The 17,640-nt window shown below is 35.5% G+C and overlaps 1 protein-coding gene across 1 annotated transcript in view; it reads right to left on the reverse strand.

Annotated features, from left to right (window-relative positions):
- The window catches only part of pigs (phosphatidylinositol glycan anchor biosynthesis, class S), a 38,639-nt gene that overhangs the window by 9,852 nt on the left and 11,147 nt on the right, over positions 1–17,640 (reverse strand). Inside the window, exons 2-8 of the mRNA XM_061899393.1 lie at positions 11,293–11,432; positions 11,107–11,218; positions 8,742–8,831; positions 8,555–8,646; positions 8,233–8,473; positions 6,452–6,594; positions 6,254–6,368 (exon numbers count right to left, since the gene is read on the reverse strand). Coding sequence (XP_061755377.1) covers positions 6,254–6,368; positions 6,452–6,594; positions 8,233–8,473; positions 8,555–8,646; positions 8,742–8,831; positions 11,107–11,218; positions 11,293–11,432 — 933 coding nt within the window. The remainder of the gene's footprint in view (positions 1–6,253; positions 6,369–6,451; positions 6,595–8,232; positions 8,474–8,554; positions 8,647–8,741; positions 8,832–11,106; positions 11,219–11,292; positions 11,433–17,640) is intronic.

Here is a 17,640-nt window from a genome sequence, read left to right on the forward strand (position 1 = left end):
AGAACAAACATATTTAAACCTTTAAATACAATTTGGGGTAAATAACACACTTATTCAAACAGTATTTGGGGTAAAGAACACACTTGTTTAAACCTTAAAACACAATTTGAGGTAAAGAACACACTTATTTCAACCTTAAAACACAATTTGGGGTAAAGAACACACTTATTTCAACCTTAAAACACAATTTGAGGTAAACAACACACTTATTTAACCCTTAAAACACAATTTGGGGTAAACAACACAACAATTTCAACCTTAAAACGCAATTTGGGGTAAAGAACACACTTATTTCAACCTTAAAACACAATTTGGGGTAAAGAACACACTTATTTAAACCTTAAAACACAATTTGGGGTAAAGAACACACTTATTTCAACCTTAAAACGCAATTTGGGGTAAACAACACAACAATTTCAACCTTAAAACACAATTTGGGGTAAACAACACACCAATTTCAACCTCAAAATACAATTTGGGGTAAACAACACACTTATTCAAACAGTATTTGGGGTAAAGAACACACTTATTTAAACCTTAAAACACAATTTGGGGTAAACAACACAGTTATTCAAACAGTATTTGGGGTAAAGAACACACTTAATTAAACCTCAAAACACAATTTGGGGTAAACAACACACCAATTTCAACCTCAAAATACAATTTGGGGTGAAAAACACACTTATTTAAACCTTAAAACACAATTTGGGGTAAAGAACACACTTATTTCAACCTTAAAATGCAATTTGGGGTAAAGAACACACTTATTTCAACCTTAAAATGCAATTTGGGGTAAACAACACAACAATTTCAACCTTAAAACACAATTTGGGGTAAACAACACACCAATTTCAACCTCAAAATACAATTTGGGGTAAACAACACACTTATTCAAACAGTATTTGGGGTAAAGAACACACTTATTTAAACCTTAAAACACAATTTGGGGTAAACAACACAGTTATTCAAACAGTATTTGGGGTAAAGAACACACTTAATTAAACCTTAAAACACAATTTGGGGTAAACAACACACCAATTTCAACCTCAAAATACAATTTGGGGTGAAAAACACACTTATTTAAACCTTAATACACAATTTGGGGTAAACAACACACTTATTTAAACCTCAAAATACAATTTGGGGTGAAGAACACACTTATTCAAACAGTATTTGGGGTGAAGAACACACTTATTCAAACAGTATTTGGGGTAAAGAACACACTTATTTAAACCTTAAAACACAATTTGGGGTAAAGAACACACTTATTTCAACCTTAAAATGCAATTTGGGGTAAACAACACAACAATTTCAACCTTAAAACACAATTTGGGGTAAACAACACACTTATTTAAACCTTAAAACACAATTTGGGGTTAACAACACAGTTATTCAAACAGTATTTGGGGTAAAGAACACACTTAATTAAACCTTAAAACACAATTTGGGGTAAACAACACACTTATTTAAACCTTTAAATACAATTTGGGGTAAACAACACACTTATTTAAACCTTAAAACACAATTTGGGGTAAACAACACACTTATTTAAACCTTAAAACACAATTTGGGGTAAACAACACACTTATTTAAACCTTTAAACACAATTTGAGGTAAACAACACACTTATTTCAACCTTAAAACGCAATTTGGGGTAAAGAACACACTTATTTCAACCTTAAAACACAATTTGGGGTAAAGAACACACTTATTTAAACCTTAAAACACAATTTGGGGTAAAGAACACACTTATTTAACCCTTAAAACACAATTTGAGGTAAACAACACACTTATTTCAACCTTAAAACACAATTTGGGGTAAAGAACACACTTATTTCAACCTTAAAACACAATTTGGGGTAAAGAACACACTTATTTCAACCTTAAAATGCAATTTGGGGTAAACAACACAACAATTTCAACCTTAAAACACAATTTGGGGTTAACAACACAGTTATTCAAACAGTATTTGGGGTAAAGAACACACTTAATTAAACCTTAAAACACAATTTGGGGTAAACAACACACTTATTTAAACCTTTAAATACAATTTGGGGTAAACAACACACTTATTTAAACCTTAAAACACAATTTGGGGTAAACAAGACACTTATTTAAACCTTAAAACACAATTTGGGGTAAACAACACACTTATTTAAACCTTTAAACACAATTTGAGGTAAACAATACACTTATTTCAACCTTAAAACGCAATTTGGGGTAAAGAACACACTTATTTCAACCTTAAAACACAATTTGGGGTAAAGAACACACTTATTTAAACCTTAAAACACAATTTGGGGTAAAGAACACACTTATTTCAACCTTAAAACGCAATTTGGGGTAAACAACACAACAATTTCAACCTTAAAACACAATTTGGGGTAAACAACACAACAATTTCAACCTTAAAACACAATTTGGGGTAAACAACACACCAATTTCAACCTCAAAATACAATTTGGAGTAAACAACACACTTATTCAAACAGTATTTGGGGTAAAGAACACACTTATTTAAACCTTAAAACACAATTTGGGGTAAACAACACAGTTATTCAAACAGTATTTGGGGTAAAGAACACACTTAATTAAACCTTAAAACACAATTTGGGGTAAACAACACACCAATTTCAACCTCAAAATACAATTCGGGGTGAAAAACACACTTATTTAAACCTTAAAACACAATTTGGGGTAAACAACACACTTATTTAAACCTTAAAACTCAATTTGGGGTAAAGAACACACTTATTTAAACCTTAAAACACAATTTGGGGTAAAGAACACACACTTATTTCAACCTTAAAACACAATTTGGGGTAAACAACACACTTATTTCAACCTTAAAACACAATTTAGGGTAAATAACACACTTATTTCAACCTTAAAACACAATTTGGGGTAAACAACACACTTATTTAAACCTTTAAACACAATTTGGGGTAAACAACACACCAATTTCAACCTCAAAATACAATTTGGGGTGAAAAACACACTTATTTAAACCTTTAAACACAATTTGGGGTAAACAACGCACTTATTTAAACCTTAAAATACAATTTGGGGTAAATAACACTTATTCAAACAGTATTTGGGGTAAGGAACACACTTATTTAAACCTTTAAACACAATTTGGGGTAAACAACACACTTATTTAAACCTTAAAACACAATTTGGGGTAAACAACACACTTATTTAAACCTTAAAACACAATTTGGGGTAAACAACACACTTATTTCAACCTTAAAACACAATTTGGGGTAAATAACACACTTATTCAAACAGTATTTGGAGTAAACAACACACTTATTTCAACCTTAAAACACAATTTGGGGTAAACAACGCACTTATTTAAACCTTTAAACACAATTTGGGGTAAACAACACACTTATTTAAACCTTAAAACACAATTTGAGGTAAACAACACACTTATTTAACCCGTAAAACACAATTTGAGGTAAACAACACACTTATTTAAACCTTTAAACACAATTTGGGGTAAACAACACACTTATTTAAACCTTAAAACACAATTTGGGGTAAAGAACACACTTATTTCAACCTTAAAACGCAATTTGGGGTAAACAACGCACTTATTTAAACTTTAAAACACAATTTGGGGTAAACAACACACGAATTTCAACCTCAAAATACAATTTGGGGTGAAGAACACACTTATTCAAACAGTATTTGGGGTAAAGAACACACTTATTTAAACCTTAAAACACAATTTGGGGTAAACAACACAGTTTTTCAAACAGTATTTGGGGTAAAGAACACAATTAAACCTTAAAACACAATTTGGGGTAAACAACACACCAATTTCAACCTTAAAACGCAATTTGGGGTAAAGAACACACTTATTTCAACCTTAAAACACAATTTGGGGTAAAGAACACACTTATTTAACCCTTAAAACACAATTTGGGGTAAAGAACACACTTATTTAACCCTTAAAACACAATTTGAGGTAAACAACACACTTATTTCAACCTTAAAACACAATTTGGGGTAAAGAACACACTTATTTCAACCTTAAAACACAATTTGGGGTAAAGAACACACTTATTTCAACCTTAAAATGCAATTTGGGGTAAACAACACAACAATTTCAACCTTAAAACACAATTTGGGGTTAACAACACAGTTATTCAAACAGTATTTGGGGTAAAGAACACACTTAATTAAACCTTAAAACACAATTTGGGGTAAACAACACACTTATTTAAACCTTTAAATACAATTTGGGGTAAACAACACACTTATTTAAACCTTAAAACACAATTTGGGGTAAACAAGACACTTATTTAAACCTTAAAACACAATTTGGGGTAAACAACACACTTATTTAAACCTTTAAACACAATTTGAGGTAAACAATACACTTATTTCAACCTTAAAACGCAATTTGGGGTAAAGAACACACTTATTTCAACCTTAAAACACAATTTGGGGTAAAGAACACACTTATTTAAACCTTAAAACACAATTTGGGGTAAAGAACACACTTATTTCAACCTTAAAACGCAATTTGGGGTAAACAACACAACAATTTCAACCTTAAAACACAATTTGGGGTAAACAACACAACAATTTCAACCTTAAAACACAATTTGGGGTAAACAACACACCAATTTCAACCTCAAAATACAATTTGGAGTAAACAACACACTTATTCAAACAGTATTTGGGGTAAAGAACACACTTATTTAAACCTTAAAACACAATTTGGGGTAAACAACACAGTTATTCAAACAGTATTTGGGGTAAAGAACACACTTAATTAAACCTTAAAACACAATTTGGGGTAAACAACACACCAATTTCAACCTCAAAATACAATTCGGGGTGAAAAACACACTTATTTAAACCTTAAAACACAATTTGGGGTAAACAACACACTTATTTAAACCTTAAAACTCAATTTGGGGTAAAGAACACACTTATTTAAACCTTAAAACACAATTTGGGGTAAAGAACACACACTTATTTCAACCTTAAAACACAATTTGGGGTAAACAACACACTTATTTCAACCTTAAAACACAATTTAGGGTAAATAACACACTTATTTCAACCTTAAAACACAATTTGGGGTAAACAACACACTTATTTAAACCTTTAAACACAATTTGGGGTAAACAACACACCAATTTCAACCTCAAAATACAATTTGGGGTGAAAAACACACTTATTTAAACCTTTAAACACAATTTGGGGTAAACAACGCACTTATTTAAACCTTAAAATACAATTTGGGGTAAATAACACTTATTCAAACAGTATTTGGGGTAAGGAACACACTTATTTAAACCTTTAAACACAATTTGGGGTAAACAACACACTTATTTAAACCTTAAAACACAATTTGGGGTAAACAACACACTTATTTAAACCTTAAAACACAATTTGGGGTAAACAACACACTTATTTCAACCTTAAAACACAATTTGGGGTAAATAACACACTTATTCAAACAGTATTTGGAGTAAACAACACACTTATTTCAACCTTAAAACACAATTTGGGGTAAACAACGCACTTATTTAAACCTTTAAACACAATTTGGGGTAAACAACACACTTATTTAAACCTTAAAACACAATTTGAGGTAAACAACACACTTATTTAACCCGTAAAACACAATTTGAGGTAAACAACACACTTATTTAAACCTTTAAACACAATTTGGGGTAAACAACACACTTATTTAAACCTTAAAACACAATTTGGGGTAAAGAACACACTTATTTCAACCTTAAAACGCAATTTGGGGTAAACAACGCACTTATTTAAACTTTAAAACACAATTTGGGGTAAACAACACACGAATTTCAACCTCAAAATACAATTTGGGGTGAAGAACACACTTATTCAAACAGTATTTGGGGTAAAGAACACACTTATTTAAACCTTAAAACACAATTTGGGGTAAACAACACAGTTTTTCAAACAGTATTTGGGGTAAAGAACACAATTAAACCTTAAAACACAATTTGGGGTAAACAACACACCAATTTCAACCTCAAAATACAATTCGGGGTGAAAAACACACTTATTTAAACCTTAAAACACAATTTGGGGTAAACAACACACTTATTTAAACCTCAAAATACAATTTGGGGTGAAGAACACACTTATTTAAACAGTATTTGGGGTAAAGAACACACTTGCTTCCACCTTAAAACAACATTCAGGGTAAAGAACAAACTCAAAACAAGATTTGAATGTCAATCACAAATCGGGGTTACCCAGGCGAGCCTCCACGGGGTTGATGACGTGCGCCAGGCTGTCGGCGCTCAGCGTGTAGACGGCGCGGCTGCTGTCGAAGCGAGCGTTGACGCCCAGCATGGTGTAGTGCAAGGTCTGCAAACACCACACTTTATCACGGCCAGCACTTTTACTCACTTCAAGTAGTAGTAGCACTGATGTGTGGCGTTGGCGCCCACCTGAGAGTCCACGCTAAAGTTGGCGAGAGGAGCCAGTTTGGAGAGCAGCGGTTGGATGTAGGTCTGCACGGCGCCCTCTATGTCCCAGTACAGTCGGTGCGACTTGGGGTCAGGATTCAGCAGACTGAAGGTTATTTCATAACCTGAGGAGATTACACAAAAAGGTTTACATGTTATTAATGTTTAATAGTTTGTATGTTAACGGTTTTATTTATGACGACCCGCCCACATTGTCAAAACCTCCTTAGACTTTAAACTTGGAATTTTGCCTATTGTTCACAATCATCATGAGAGACAAGAAGACAAAAAGTTTTCTAACGTATAAAAATCATCTGGTTCGTGGTGGCAAGCAATGCTACCTCTAAATCACTTGAAAAATGCATTAAAAAAACGTCTTCATTTCTAGAACCAGCAGTTCATCCTCAGTATATTCAGCTTCAAAAAGAAAAGGATTTAAATCCTGATTTATCCAAAAATAGCCTTCTTTGTTGTTTGTTACCGAGTCTGCCGCGATTAGAAAACACACCCGTGTTTGATTCCTGAAATAGGAACACACATTTGTTGCCGGAGGTCAAAAGTGCGCTTGTACGGGAACAGAAATCAATGCGTGTAAATAATCAGTCCTGGAAATGATTAAAATGACCCACATCAGGTAAATATTGTACATATTACATATTGTTATGAAAGTGTCTGTTACTACATTATATATATACTTGCAGTGTGTATATTGTACATATTACATATTGTTATGAAAGTGTCTGTTACTACATTATATATATACTTGCAGTGTGTATATTGTACATATTACATATTGTTATGAAAGTGTCTGTTACTACATTATATATTTACTTGCAGTGTGTGTACAGTACATATTATATCTTGTTATGAAGGTGTCTGTTACTACATTATATATATACTTGCAGTGTGTATATTGTACATATTATATATTGTTATGAAAGTGTCTGTTACTACATTATATATTTACTTGCAGTGTGTATATTGTACATATTACATATTGTTATGAAAGTGTCTGTTACTACATTATATATATACTTGCAGTGTCTATATTGTACATATTACATCTTGTTATGAAAGTGTCTGTTACTACATTATATATATACTTGCAGTGTTTATAATGTACATATTACATATTGTTATGAAAGTGTCTGTTACTACATTATATATTTACTTGCAGTGTGTGTACAGTACATATTATATCTTGTTATGAAGGTGTCTGTTACTACATTATATATATACTTGCAGTGTGTATATTGTACATATTACATATTGTTATGAAAGTGTCTGTTACTACATTATATATATACTTGCAGTGTGTATATTGTACATATTACATATTGTTATGAAAGTGTCTGTTACTACATTATATATATACTTGCAGTGTCTATATTGTACATATTACATCTTGTTATGAAAGTGTCTGTTACTACATTATATATATACTTGCAGTGTTTATAATGTACATATTACATATTGTTATGAAGGTGTTTGTTACTACATTACATATATACACTCACATTGTGTATATTGTACATATTGTTATGAAGGTGTCTGTTACTACATTATATATATACTTGTAGTGTGTATATTGTACATATTACATATTGTTATGAAAGTGTCTGTTACTACAAAATATATATATATACTGTATATATATATATATATACACATGCAGTGTGTATATTGTACATATTACATAGTGTTAAGAAAAAAACGATCACTTGGCCCCCCTGAGTGAAATACAAGTTGAAAGTTCTACCAACCCGGGCTGGACTTGAAGGCTCTCATGCTTTCCGCTTTGCTCTGTCGGCTTCCCGGGCTGAGACGCACGCGGTCGCTGAGGGCGGCCGTGATGTCGCCGTGACTGAACGACATCACCCGCAGCACCTTCTTGACCCGCGGCTCCAGCCGAGCCAACAGCTGGTCCAGCGTCCTCGCCTCCCCGGTCTGGGCGTCGGCGCGCAGCAGAGCCGTGCGTCGCCGGCCGACGTACACCTCGGCGTCCTGCCGACGGCGGACACCAGACATGGTTCACGGACACTTTTTTTTTTCGCCGCCAAAGGGAGGTGGGAGTTTGAAAAAAACCTGGGGCAGCAGCAAAGAGGAGCCTGGGATCACGTAGACCACCAAAGAACCGCATGGACTCTCGCTTAACGTGTGCAGGGACAGGTCCGACTCTAAAAAGGACACACACACACACACACACACACACACACACTAAAAAAGTCTTGCTCTGAAAACACGACACGAGCTCGGCGATGGCGAGACTGACCGGCGGCGGTGGGCTTGTTCAGGGCGTCCTCCTCCATGACAGTTGCTGTGCGGTAACGTGTCTCATACTTGTACGTCACAGAGGTGGCCCCTGGGGACAGAAAAAAAAAAATCAGGACTGAAAAGCCAAAGCCAAACTGAAACGCTTTGTGAGTTCAAGACCTAAAAAAAAAAAATGGGACCAATTACCTCCCTGCTAGGCACTCAGCATCAAGGGTTGCAATGCGGGGTTCAATTACCAAAAATGATTCCTGGGCGCGGCCACTGTTGCTGCTCACTGCTCCCCTCGCCTCCCAGGGGGTCAAATGCAGAGAATAATTTCACCACACCTAGTGTGTGTGTGACACATTAGCTTTTAAGAATCAAATTATTAAGAAAGTACAAACCCCGTTTCCATATGAGTTGGGAAATGGTGTTAGATGTAAATATAAACAGAATACAATGATTTGCAAATCCTTTTCAAGCCATATTCAGTTGAATATGCTACAAAGACAACATATTTCATGTTCAAACTCATAAACTTCATTTTTTTTTTTGCAAATAATAATTAACTTAGAATTTCATGGCTGCAACACGTGCCAAAGTAGTTGGGAAAGGGCATGTTCACCACTGTGTTACATCATCTTTTCGGCGTGGCAAAGTGGGAGAGTGGCCGTGCGCAAATCGAGGGTCCCTGGTTCAATCCCCACCTAGCACCAACCTCGTCACGTCCGTTGTGTCCTGAGCAAGACACTTCACCCTTGCTCCTGATGGGTGCTGGTTGGCGCCTTGCATGGCAGCTCCCTCCATCAGTGTGTGAATGGGTAAATGTGGAAGTAGTGTCAAAGCGCTTTGAGTACCTTGACGGTAGAAAAGCGTTATACAAGTACAACCCATTTATTTATATATTTTATTTTAACAACACCCAATAAACATTTGGGAACTGAGGAAACTAATTGTTGAAGCTTTGAAAGTGGAATTCTTTCCCATTCTTGTTTTATGTAGAGCTTCAGTCCTTCAACAGTCCGGGGTCTCCGCTGTCCTATTTTACGCTTCACACATTTTCCATGGGAGACAGGTCTGGACTGCAGGCGGGCCAGGAAAGTACCCGCACTCGTTTTTTACGAAGCCACGCTGTTGTAACACGTGCTGTATGTGGCTTGGCATTGTCTTGCTGAAATAAGCAGGGGCGTCCATGAAAAAGATGGCGCTTAGATGGCAGCATATGTTGTTCCAAAACCTGTATGTACCTTTCAGCATTAATGGTGCCTTCACAGATGTGTAAGTTACCCATGCCTTGGGCACTAATGCACCCCCATACCATCACACATGCTGGCTTTTACACTTTGCGTCGATAACAGTCTGGATGGTTCGCTTCCCCTTTGGTCCGGATGACACGATGTCGAATATTTCCAAAAACTATTTGAAATGTGGACTGGTCAGACCACAGAACACTTTTCCACTTTGCATTAGTCCATCTTAGATGATCTCAGGCCCAGAGAAGCTGGCGGCGTTTCTGGATGTTGTTGATAAATGGCTTTCGCTTTGCATAGTAGAGCTTTAACTTGCACTTACAGATGTAGCGACTAACTGTATTTAGTGATAGTGGTTTTGTGAAGTGTTCCTGAGCCCATGTGGTGATATCCTTTAGAGATTGATGTCGGTTTTTGATAAGAGATTGAAGGTCACGGTCATACAATGTTGGTTTCCGGCCATGCCGCTTACGTGGAGTGATTTCTCCAGATTCTCTGAACCTTTTGATGATATTATGGAGCGTAGATGTTGAAATCCCTAAATTTCTTGCAATGTCACTTTGAGAAAGGTTGTTCTTAAACTGTTTGACTATTTGCTCACACAGTTGTGGACAAAGGGGTGTACCTCGCCCCATCCTTTCTTGTGAAAGACTGAGCATTTTTTGGGGAAGCTGTTTTTCATGGCACCCACCTGTTCCCAATTAGCCTGCACACCTGTGGGATGCTCCAAATAAGTGTTTGATGAGCATTCCTCAACTTTATCAGTATTTACTGCCACCTTTCCCAACTTCTTTGTCACGTGTTGCTGGCATCAAATTCTAAATCCGATGATTATTTGCAACAAATAACAAAGTTTATGAGTTTGAACATCAAATATGTTGTCTTTGTAGCATATTCAACTGAATTTGGGTTGAAAATGATCATTGTATTCTGTTTATATTTACATCTAACACAATTTCCCAACTCGTATGGAAACGGGGTTTGTAGCTTTTGTTGCCCGGATAGCAGAAACACCCTCAACACTTTCAACAGTCAAGCACCTGTGATGGACACTGTCGCCACCCGCAGGACGGGAGTGGAACACACCCCTCCCGAGTTGACTTCCCCAGTGTGTTTGTGTCCGTGTGAAATCACCGTCTATTGCGTGTTCCTCCACGCGTGTCCGTGTCTGCGGGATCTTCTTCTGCTGCTCCGCCACCAGCGTCCCCCGCGCGAACACAACCTCCACGTCGGCGCTCAGGAGCAGCTGGGAGGAGACGAAAGCGGGAAGATGAGAGAACGGAAGCCGCGGCGAGGGAGGGGAGGGAGGCCGACGCCCACCTGGAGGTTACCCAGCTCCTGGATCTCGCTGACGGGCAGCCAAGCGCGGTAAGTAGCGGTGGTCCGCCACCACAGAGGGACCCCCAGGAGGATGACCATGGCGGCGATGGACATGGAGGCGAGCTTGCAACGCCGACGCTCTGACAAATGAAAAGAAAAATAGTCTTTTTTTGAATGCACGTTAATGTTTTATACAACTGTGAGCAAACTAAAGATGGACTTTAAGCTTCATCACAGCTAATTGGCTTTATTCTTTCATCAAAGCTTACATAGCGACCTTATTTGTCTTTACATTTTTACAACAGCTGGCATCCAAGTCTTGCATTACTGCCATCTTCAGGTTTGGAAGTGCACTACACTCTCCTCAAGTCCCGTATTATTAGGGCCCATATGGCCATTGCCAAAGGACTCCCACCTATTGTTTTTTGTGCGTTTTATTATTCTTTATTATTCTTTATTTATTATTATTTATTATTATTGCCAAAGGACTCCCACCTATTGTTTTTCGCGCGTTTTATTATTCTTTATTTATTATTATTCCGACGCCTCCTTGAACTGTATTTTGACCCCCTGACCATGCTTCAAAACTCACCAAATTTCACACACTCATCAGAACTGGCGAAAATTGCCATCTAATAGAAAAACCAAACCCCAAAAATGAAAAATGCGCGCTAGCGCCCCCTACGAAAAAAAAAAACAGACTGCTTGTAACTTCCGTTAGGAATGTCGTAAAGACATGGAACAAAAACCTCTATGTAGGTCTGACTTAGACCTAGATTACCCATTAGAAATGCCTATACCCAAAATCAACAGAAATTTTGCAAAAACTCATTCAAAGCAAAATTTTCGCAAAAAATGCTATTTTTGCCTCTTTGAGCTGCAATTTGACCCCCTTAAAATGTTTCAAAACTCACCAAACTTGGCACACACATCAGGACTGGCAGAAATTGCAATCTAATGAAAAAAAACAAAAAAAAACTCAAAATTGCGCTGTACCGCAATTTTTTTATAAAACACAGAAAAAACTGCTTCCAGGAAGAAAACACAGACAAAACTGCTTGTAACTTCCGGTAGGAATGTCGGAAAGACATGAAACAAAAACTTCTATCAAGGGCTCACTTAGACCTACATTTCGATAATTGACATCCTTCGGCAAAAATCAACAGGAAGTAAAAAATTGCCCCTTCAAAATAAAAGTTTTGTGAAAACCCGTCACCTTTTTCAAATCGAAACTCCTCCCAGTGCGTTTGTCGTTTTGGCTTCAAACTCGCACAGGAGAGAGATTGAACCCTTTTAAAAAAAGTGGTCGAACAAATTTTTGATAAGTTCTCCGATTTGGATTTTACGCGCCTTCAAAAAACCCCTGCGCAAAGTTTCCTAAAAAATGTCTTTTTTGCCTCTTTAAACTGTAATTTGACCTACTTAAAATGCTTCAAAGTGCAAGTTAAAGCCCTACTATGCCAAGCAAAAGCCATTTATCAACAACACCTAGAATTGTCGATCTGTAATTTCACCCCCTTAACATGCTTCAAAACTCACCAAATTTTACACACATATCAGAACTGGCAAAAACTGCCATCTAATAAAAAACCAAACCCCAAAAATCTAAATTGCGCTTAGCGCCCCCTAGGAAAAAACCCAGACAAAACTGCATGTAACTTCTGTTAGAAATGTCGTAGAGACATGAAATAAAAACCTCTATGTTGGTCTGACTTAGACCAGGGTTTGAGTAGCGGCGGCAGCGGCCAACGGCGGACCCGACCAACGCTGCTTGCAGCTTTAATTCTTTATTTATTATTATTCCGACGCCTCCTTAAACTGTATTTTGACCCCCTGAACATGCTTCAAAACTCACCAAATTTCACACACTCGTCAGAACTGGCAAAAATTGCCATCTAATAGAAAAACCAAACCCCAAAAATCAAAAATGCGCTCTAGCGCCCCCTAGAAAAAAAAAACAGACTGCTTGTAACTTCCGTTAGGAATGTCGTAAAGACATGGAACAAAAACCTCTATGTAGGTCTGACTTAAACCTATATTCCCCATTAGAAATGCCTATACCCAAAATCAACAGAAATTTTGCAAAAACTCATTCAAAGCAAAATTTTCGCAAAAAATGCTATTTTTGCCTCTTTGAGCTGCAATTTGACCCCCTTAAAATGTTTCAAAACTCACCAAACTTGGCACACACATCAGGACTGGCAGAAATTGCAATCTAATGAAAAAAAAAAAAAAAAAAAACTCAAAATTGCGCTGTACCGCAATTTTTTTATAAAACACAGAAAAAACTGCTTCCAGGAAGAAAACACAGACAAAACTGCTTGTAACTTCCGGTAGGAATGTCGGAAAGACATGAAACAAAAACTTCTATCAAGGGCTCACTTAGACCTACATTTCGATAATTGACATCCTTCGGCAAAAATCAACAGGAAGTTAAAAATTGCCCCTTCAAAATAAAAGTTTTGTAAAAACCCGTCACCTTTTTCAAATCGAAACTCCTCCCAGTGCGTTTGTCGTTTTGGCTTCAAACTCGCACAGGAGAGAGATTGAACCCTTTTAAAAAAAGTGGTCGAACAAATTTTTGATAAGTTCTCCGGTTTGGATTTTACGCGCCTTCAAAAAACCCCTGCGCAAAGTTTCCTAAAAAATGTCTTTTTTGCCTCTTTAAACTGTAATTTGACCTACTTAAAATGCTTCAAAGTGCAAGTTAAAGCCCTACTATGCCAAGCAAAAGCCATTTATCAACAACATCCAGAATTGTCGATCTGTAATTTCACCCCCTTAACATGCTTCAAAACTCACCAAATTTTACACACATATCAGGACTGGCAAAAACTGCCATCTAATAAAAAACCAAACCCCAAAAATCTAAATTGCGCTTAGCGCCCCCTAGGAAAAAACCCAGACAAAACTGCATGTAACTTCTGTTAGAAATGTCGTAGAGACATGAAATAAAAACCTCTATGTTGGTCTGACTTAGACCAGGGTTTGAGTAGCGGCGGCAGCGGCCAACGGCGGACCCGACCAACGCTGCTTGCAGCTTTAATTCTTTATTTATTATTATTCCGACGCCTCCTTAAACTGTATTTTGACCCCCTGAACATGCTTCAAAACTCACCAAATTTCACACACTCATCAGAACTGGCGAAAATTGCCATCTAATAGAAAAACCAAACCCCAAAAATCAAAAATGCGCTCTAGCGCCCCCTAGAAAAAAAAAACCAGACTGCTTGTAACTTCCGTTAGGAATGTCGTAGAGACATGAAACAAAAACCTCTATGTAGGTCTGACTTAGACCTACATTTCCCAATTTAAACTTCTATAGCAAAAATCAACAGGAAGTTGGCAAAATCCCCTTCAAAGCAAAATTTTCGCAAAAAATGCTATTTTTGCCTCTTTGAGCTGTAATTTGACCCCCTTAAAATGCTTCAAAACTCACCAAACTTGGCGCACACATCAGGACTGGCAGAAATTGCGATATAATGAAAAAACCAAACCCCAAAAATAAAAAATGCGCTCTAGCGCCCCGTAGAAAAAAAAAACAGACTGCTTGTAACTTCCGTTAGGAATGTCGTAGAGACATAAAACAAAAACCTCTATGTAGGTCTGACTTAGACCTACATTTCCCAATTTAAACTTCTATAGCAAAAATCAACAGGAAGTTGGCAAAAACGCCTTCAAAGCAACATTTTTGCAAAAAATGCTATTTTTGCCTCTTTGACCCCCTTAAAATGCTTCAAAACTCACCAAACTTGGCGCACACATCGGGACTGGCAAAAATTGCAATATAATGAAAAAACCAAACCCCAAAACTCAAAATTGCGCTGAATAAAACAAAGAAAAAACTGCTCCTAGGAAGAAAACACAGACAAAAATGCTTGTAACTTCCCGTAGGAATGTCGGAAAGACATGAAAGAAAAACCTCCATGTAGGTCTCACTTAGACCTACATTTTAATGATCAACATCCTTCAGCAAAAATCAACAGGAAGTTAAAAATTACCCCTTCAAAATAAAAGTTTTGTAAACACCCGTCACCTTTTTCAAACGTTATCTCCTCTGAGCGTGTTTGTCATTTCAGCTTCAAATTCGCACAGAAGAGAGTTTGAACCCTTTTAATTAAAAGTTATCGAAAGAGTTTTGATTACTGCTCCGGTTTGGATTTTACGCACCATCAAAAAAACCTGCGCAAATTTTCCTAAAAAATATCATTTTTGCCTCTTTGAGTTGTAATTTGACCCCCTTAAAATGCTTCAAGGTGCAAGTTAAAGCACTACTATTGAAAGCGAAAGCCATTTATCAACAACATCCAGAAAAAACGATCTATAATTTCACCCCCTTAACCTGCTTCAAAACTCACCAAATTTTACACACACATTAGGACTGGCAAAAATTGCCATCTAATAAAAAAAAACAAACCCCAAAAATCAAAAGTGTGCTCTAGCGCCCCCTAAGAAAAAACACAGAAAAAACTGCTTGTAACTTCTGTTAGGAATGTCGTAGAGACATGAATAAAAAACTTCTATGTAGGTCTGACTAAGACCAGGGCTTGAGTCTCGGCGGCAGCAGCCAAAGGCGGCCCCGACCAACGCTGCTTGCAGCTTTAATTTATTGTTGTTTTTTTAATTGAACAACCAACATACATTATAATTCACTCAACAGTCAAGGCACTTTCAACAACAAGGGAAGAAAACTAAAGCAAATACGGTATTAAATATTAATAAATAATAATAATAATAATAAATATATTTTAAAAAGGGGGCTACCTAAATTACTTTGTTTTTAACAAATATATCAATTTAAAGGCCTTTGTAATCTTGATCATTATACAAGAGTTGATTGATAATCATAAACCATTAAGCCAATTAGAAAATATACTCCATACTTTCATATACTTCTTCTTCTTTACAGTTTTAAGGCAGTCGGCATCCATGTGTTGCATTACCGCCATCTTCAGTTTCATCTTATAATTACATGACACGCTCTCGTTGAGTCCAGTATTGAAATACTTTTTAAAAAAAAGTGTTTTAAATGAACAACCAACATAAATAATAATAAATAACCAAAATAAAAAACAATAAATAATAACAAAAAAATGTGTTGAAATCGCCAAGTGCCACAACGTATAAAAAAAAGGTAAAATAAAAATAAGTTAGAATATATAATAGAAAAAGAAAATAGAAATAAAAACATGAAAAACACTAGATAAAACATGGAAACATAGATAAAATCGAAATAAAAACATGAAAAACACTGAATAAACAGTAGATTAAAAAAACAACAATAAATAATGACAATAAATTAGCAAAGTGCTACAAATTATAAAAAAGGTAAAAAAAATAAAAATAGAACATTTGAATATATAATAGAAAATTAAAATCTAAATAAAAACATGAAAAACACTAGATAAAACATAGAAAAATAGATAAAATAGAAAAAAAACATGAAAAACACTAGATAAACACTAAATAAAAAACAAATAACAATAAATAATAATGATAAATTAGTTAAAATCGTAAAGTGCTAAAAAGTATAAAAAAGGTAAAAAAAATGGAAAGTTGGAATATATAATAGACAATTAAACTCGAAATAAAAACATGAAAAACACTAGATAAAACATGGAAACATAGATAAAATAGAAAAAAAAACATGAAAAACACTAGATAAACACTAAATAAAAAACAAATAACAATAAATAATAATGATAAATTAGTTAAAATCGTAAAGTGCTAAAAAGTATAAAAAAGGTAAAAAAAAATTGAAAGTTGGAATATATAATAGACAATTAAACTCGAAATAAAAACATGAAAAACACTAGATAAAACATGGAAACATAGATAAAATCAAAATTAAAAACATGAAAAACACTGAAGTAGATTAAAAAAACTAATAACAATAAATAATAATAATACATTTGCAAAGTGCTACAAATTATAAAAAAGGTAAAAAAAAAAATAGAACATTTGAATATATAATAGAAAATTAAAATCTAAATAAAAACATGAAAAACACTAGATAAAACAGTGAAGTGAAGTGAATTATATTTATATAGTGCTTTTCTCTAGCGACTCAAAGCGCTTTACAAAGTGAAACCCAATATCTAAGTTACATTTAAACCAGTGTGGGTGGCACTGGGCGCAGGTGGGTAAAGTGTCTTGCCCAAGGACACAACGGCAGATAAAACATAGAAACATAGATAAAATATAAATAAAAACATGGAAAAACGCTAAACACTAGATTAAAAAAACTAATAACAATAAATAATAATGTATTAGTTAAAATCGCAAAGTGTAACAAAGTTTAAAAACGTTAAAAAAAATAATAGAAAATTAGAATATATAATAGAAAAT

This window comes from Nerophis ophidion, linkage group LG04 (genome assembly GCF_033978795.1).
Source record: "Nerophis ophidion isolate RoL-2023_Sa linkage group LG04, RoL_Noph_v1.0, whole genome shotgun sequence".
NCBI classification, from domain to species: domain Eukaryota; kingdom Metazoa; phylum Chordata; class Actinopteri; order Syngnathiformes; family Syngnathidae; genus Nerophis; species Nerophis ophidion.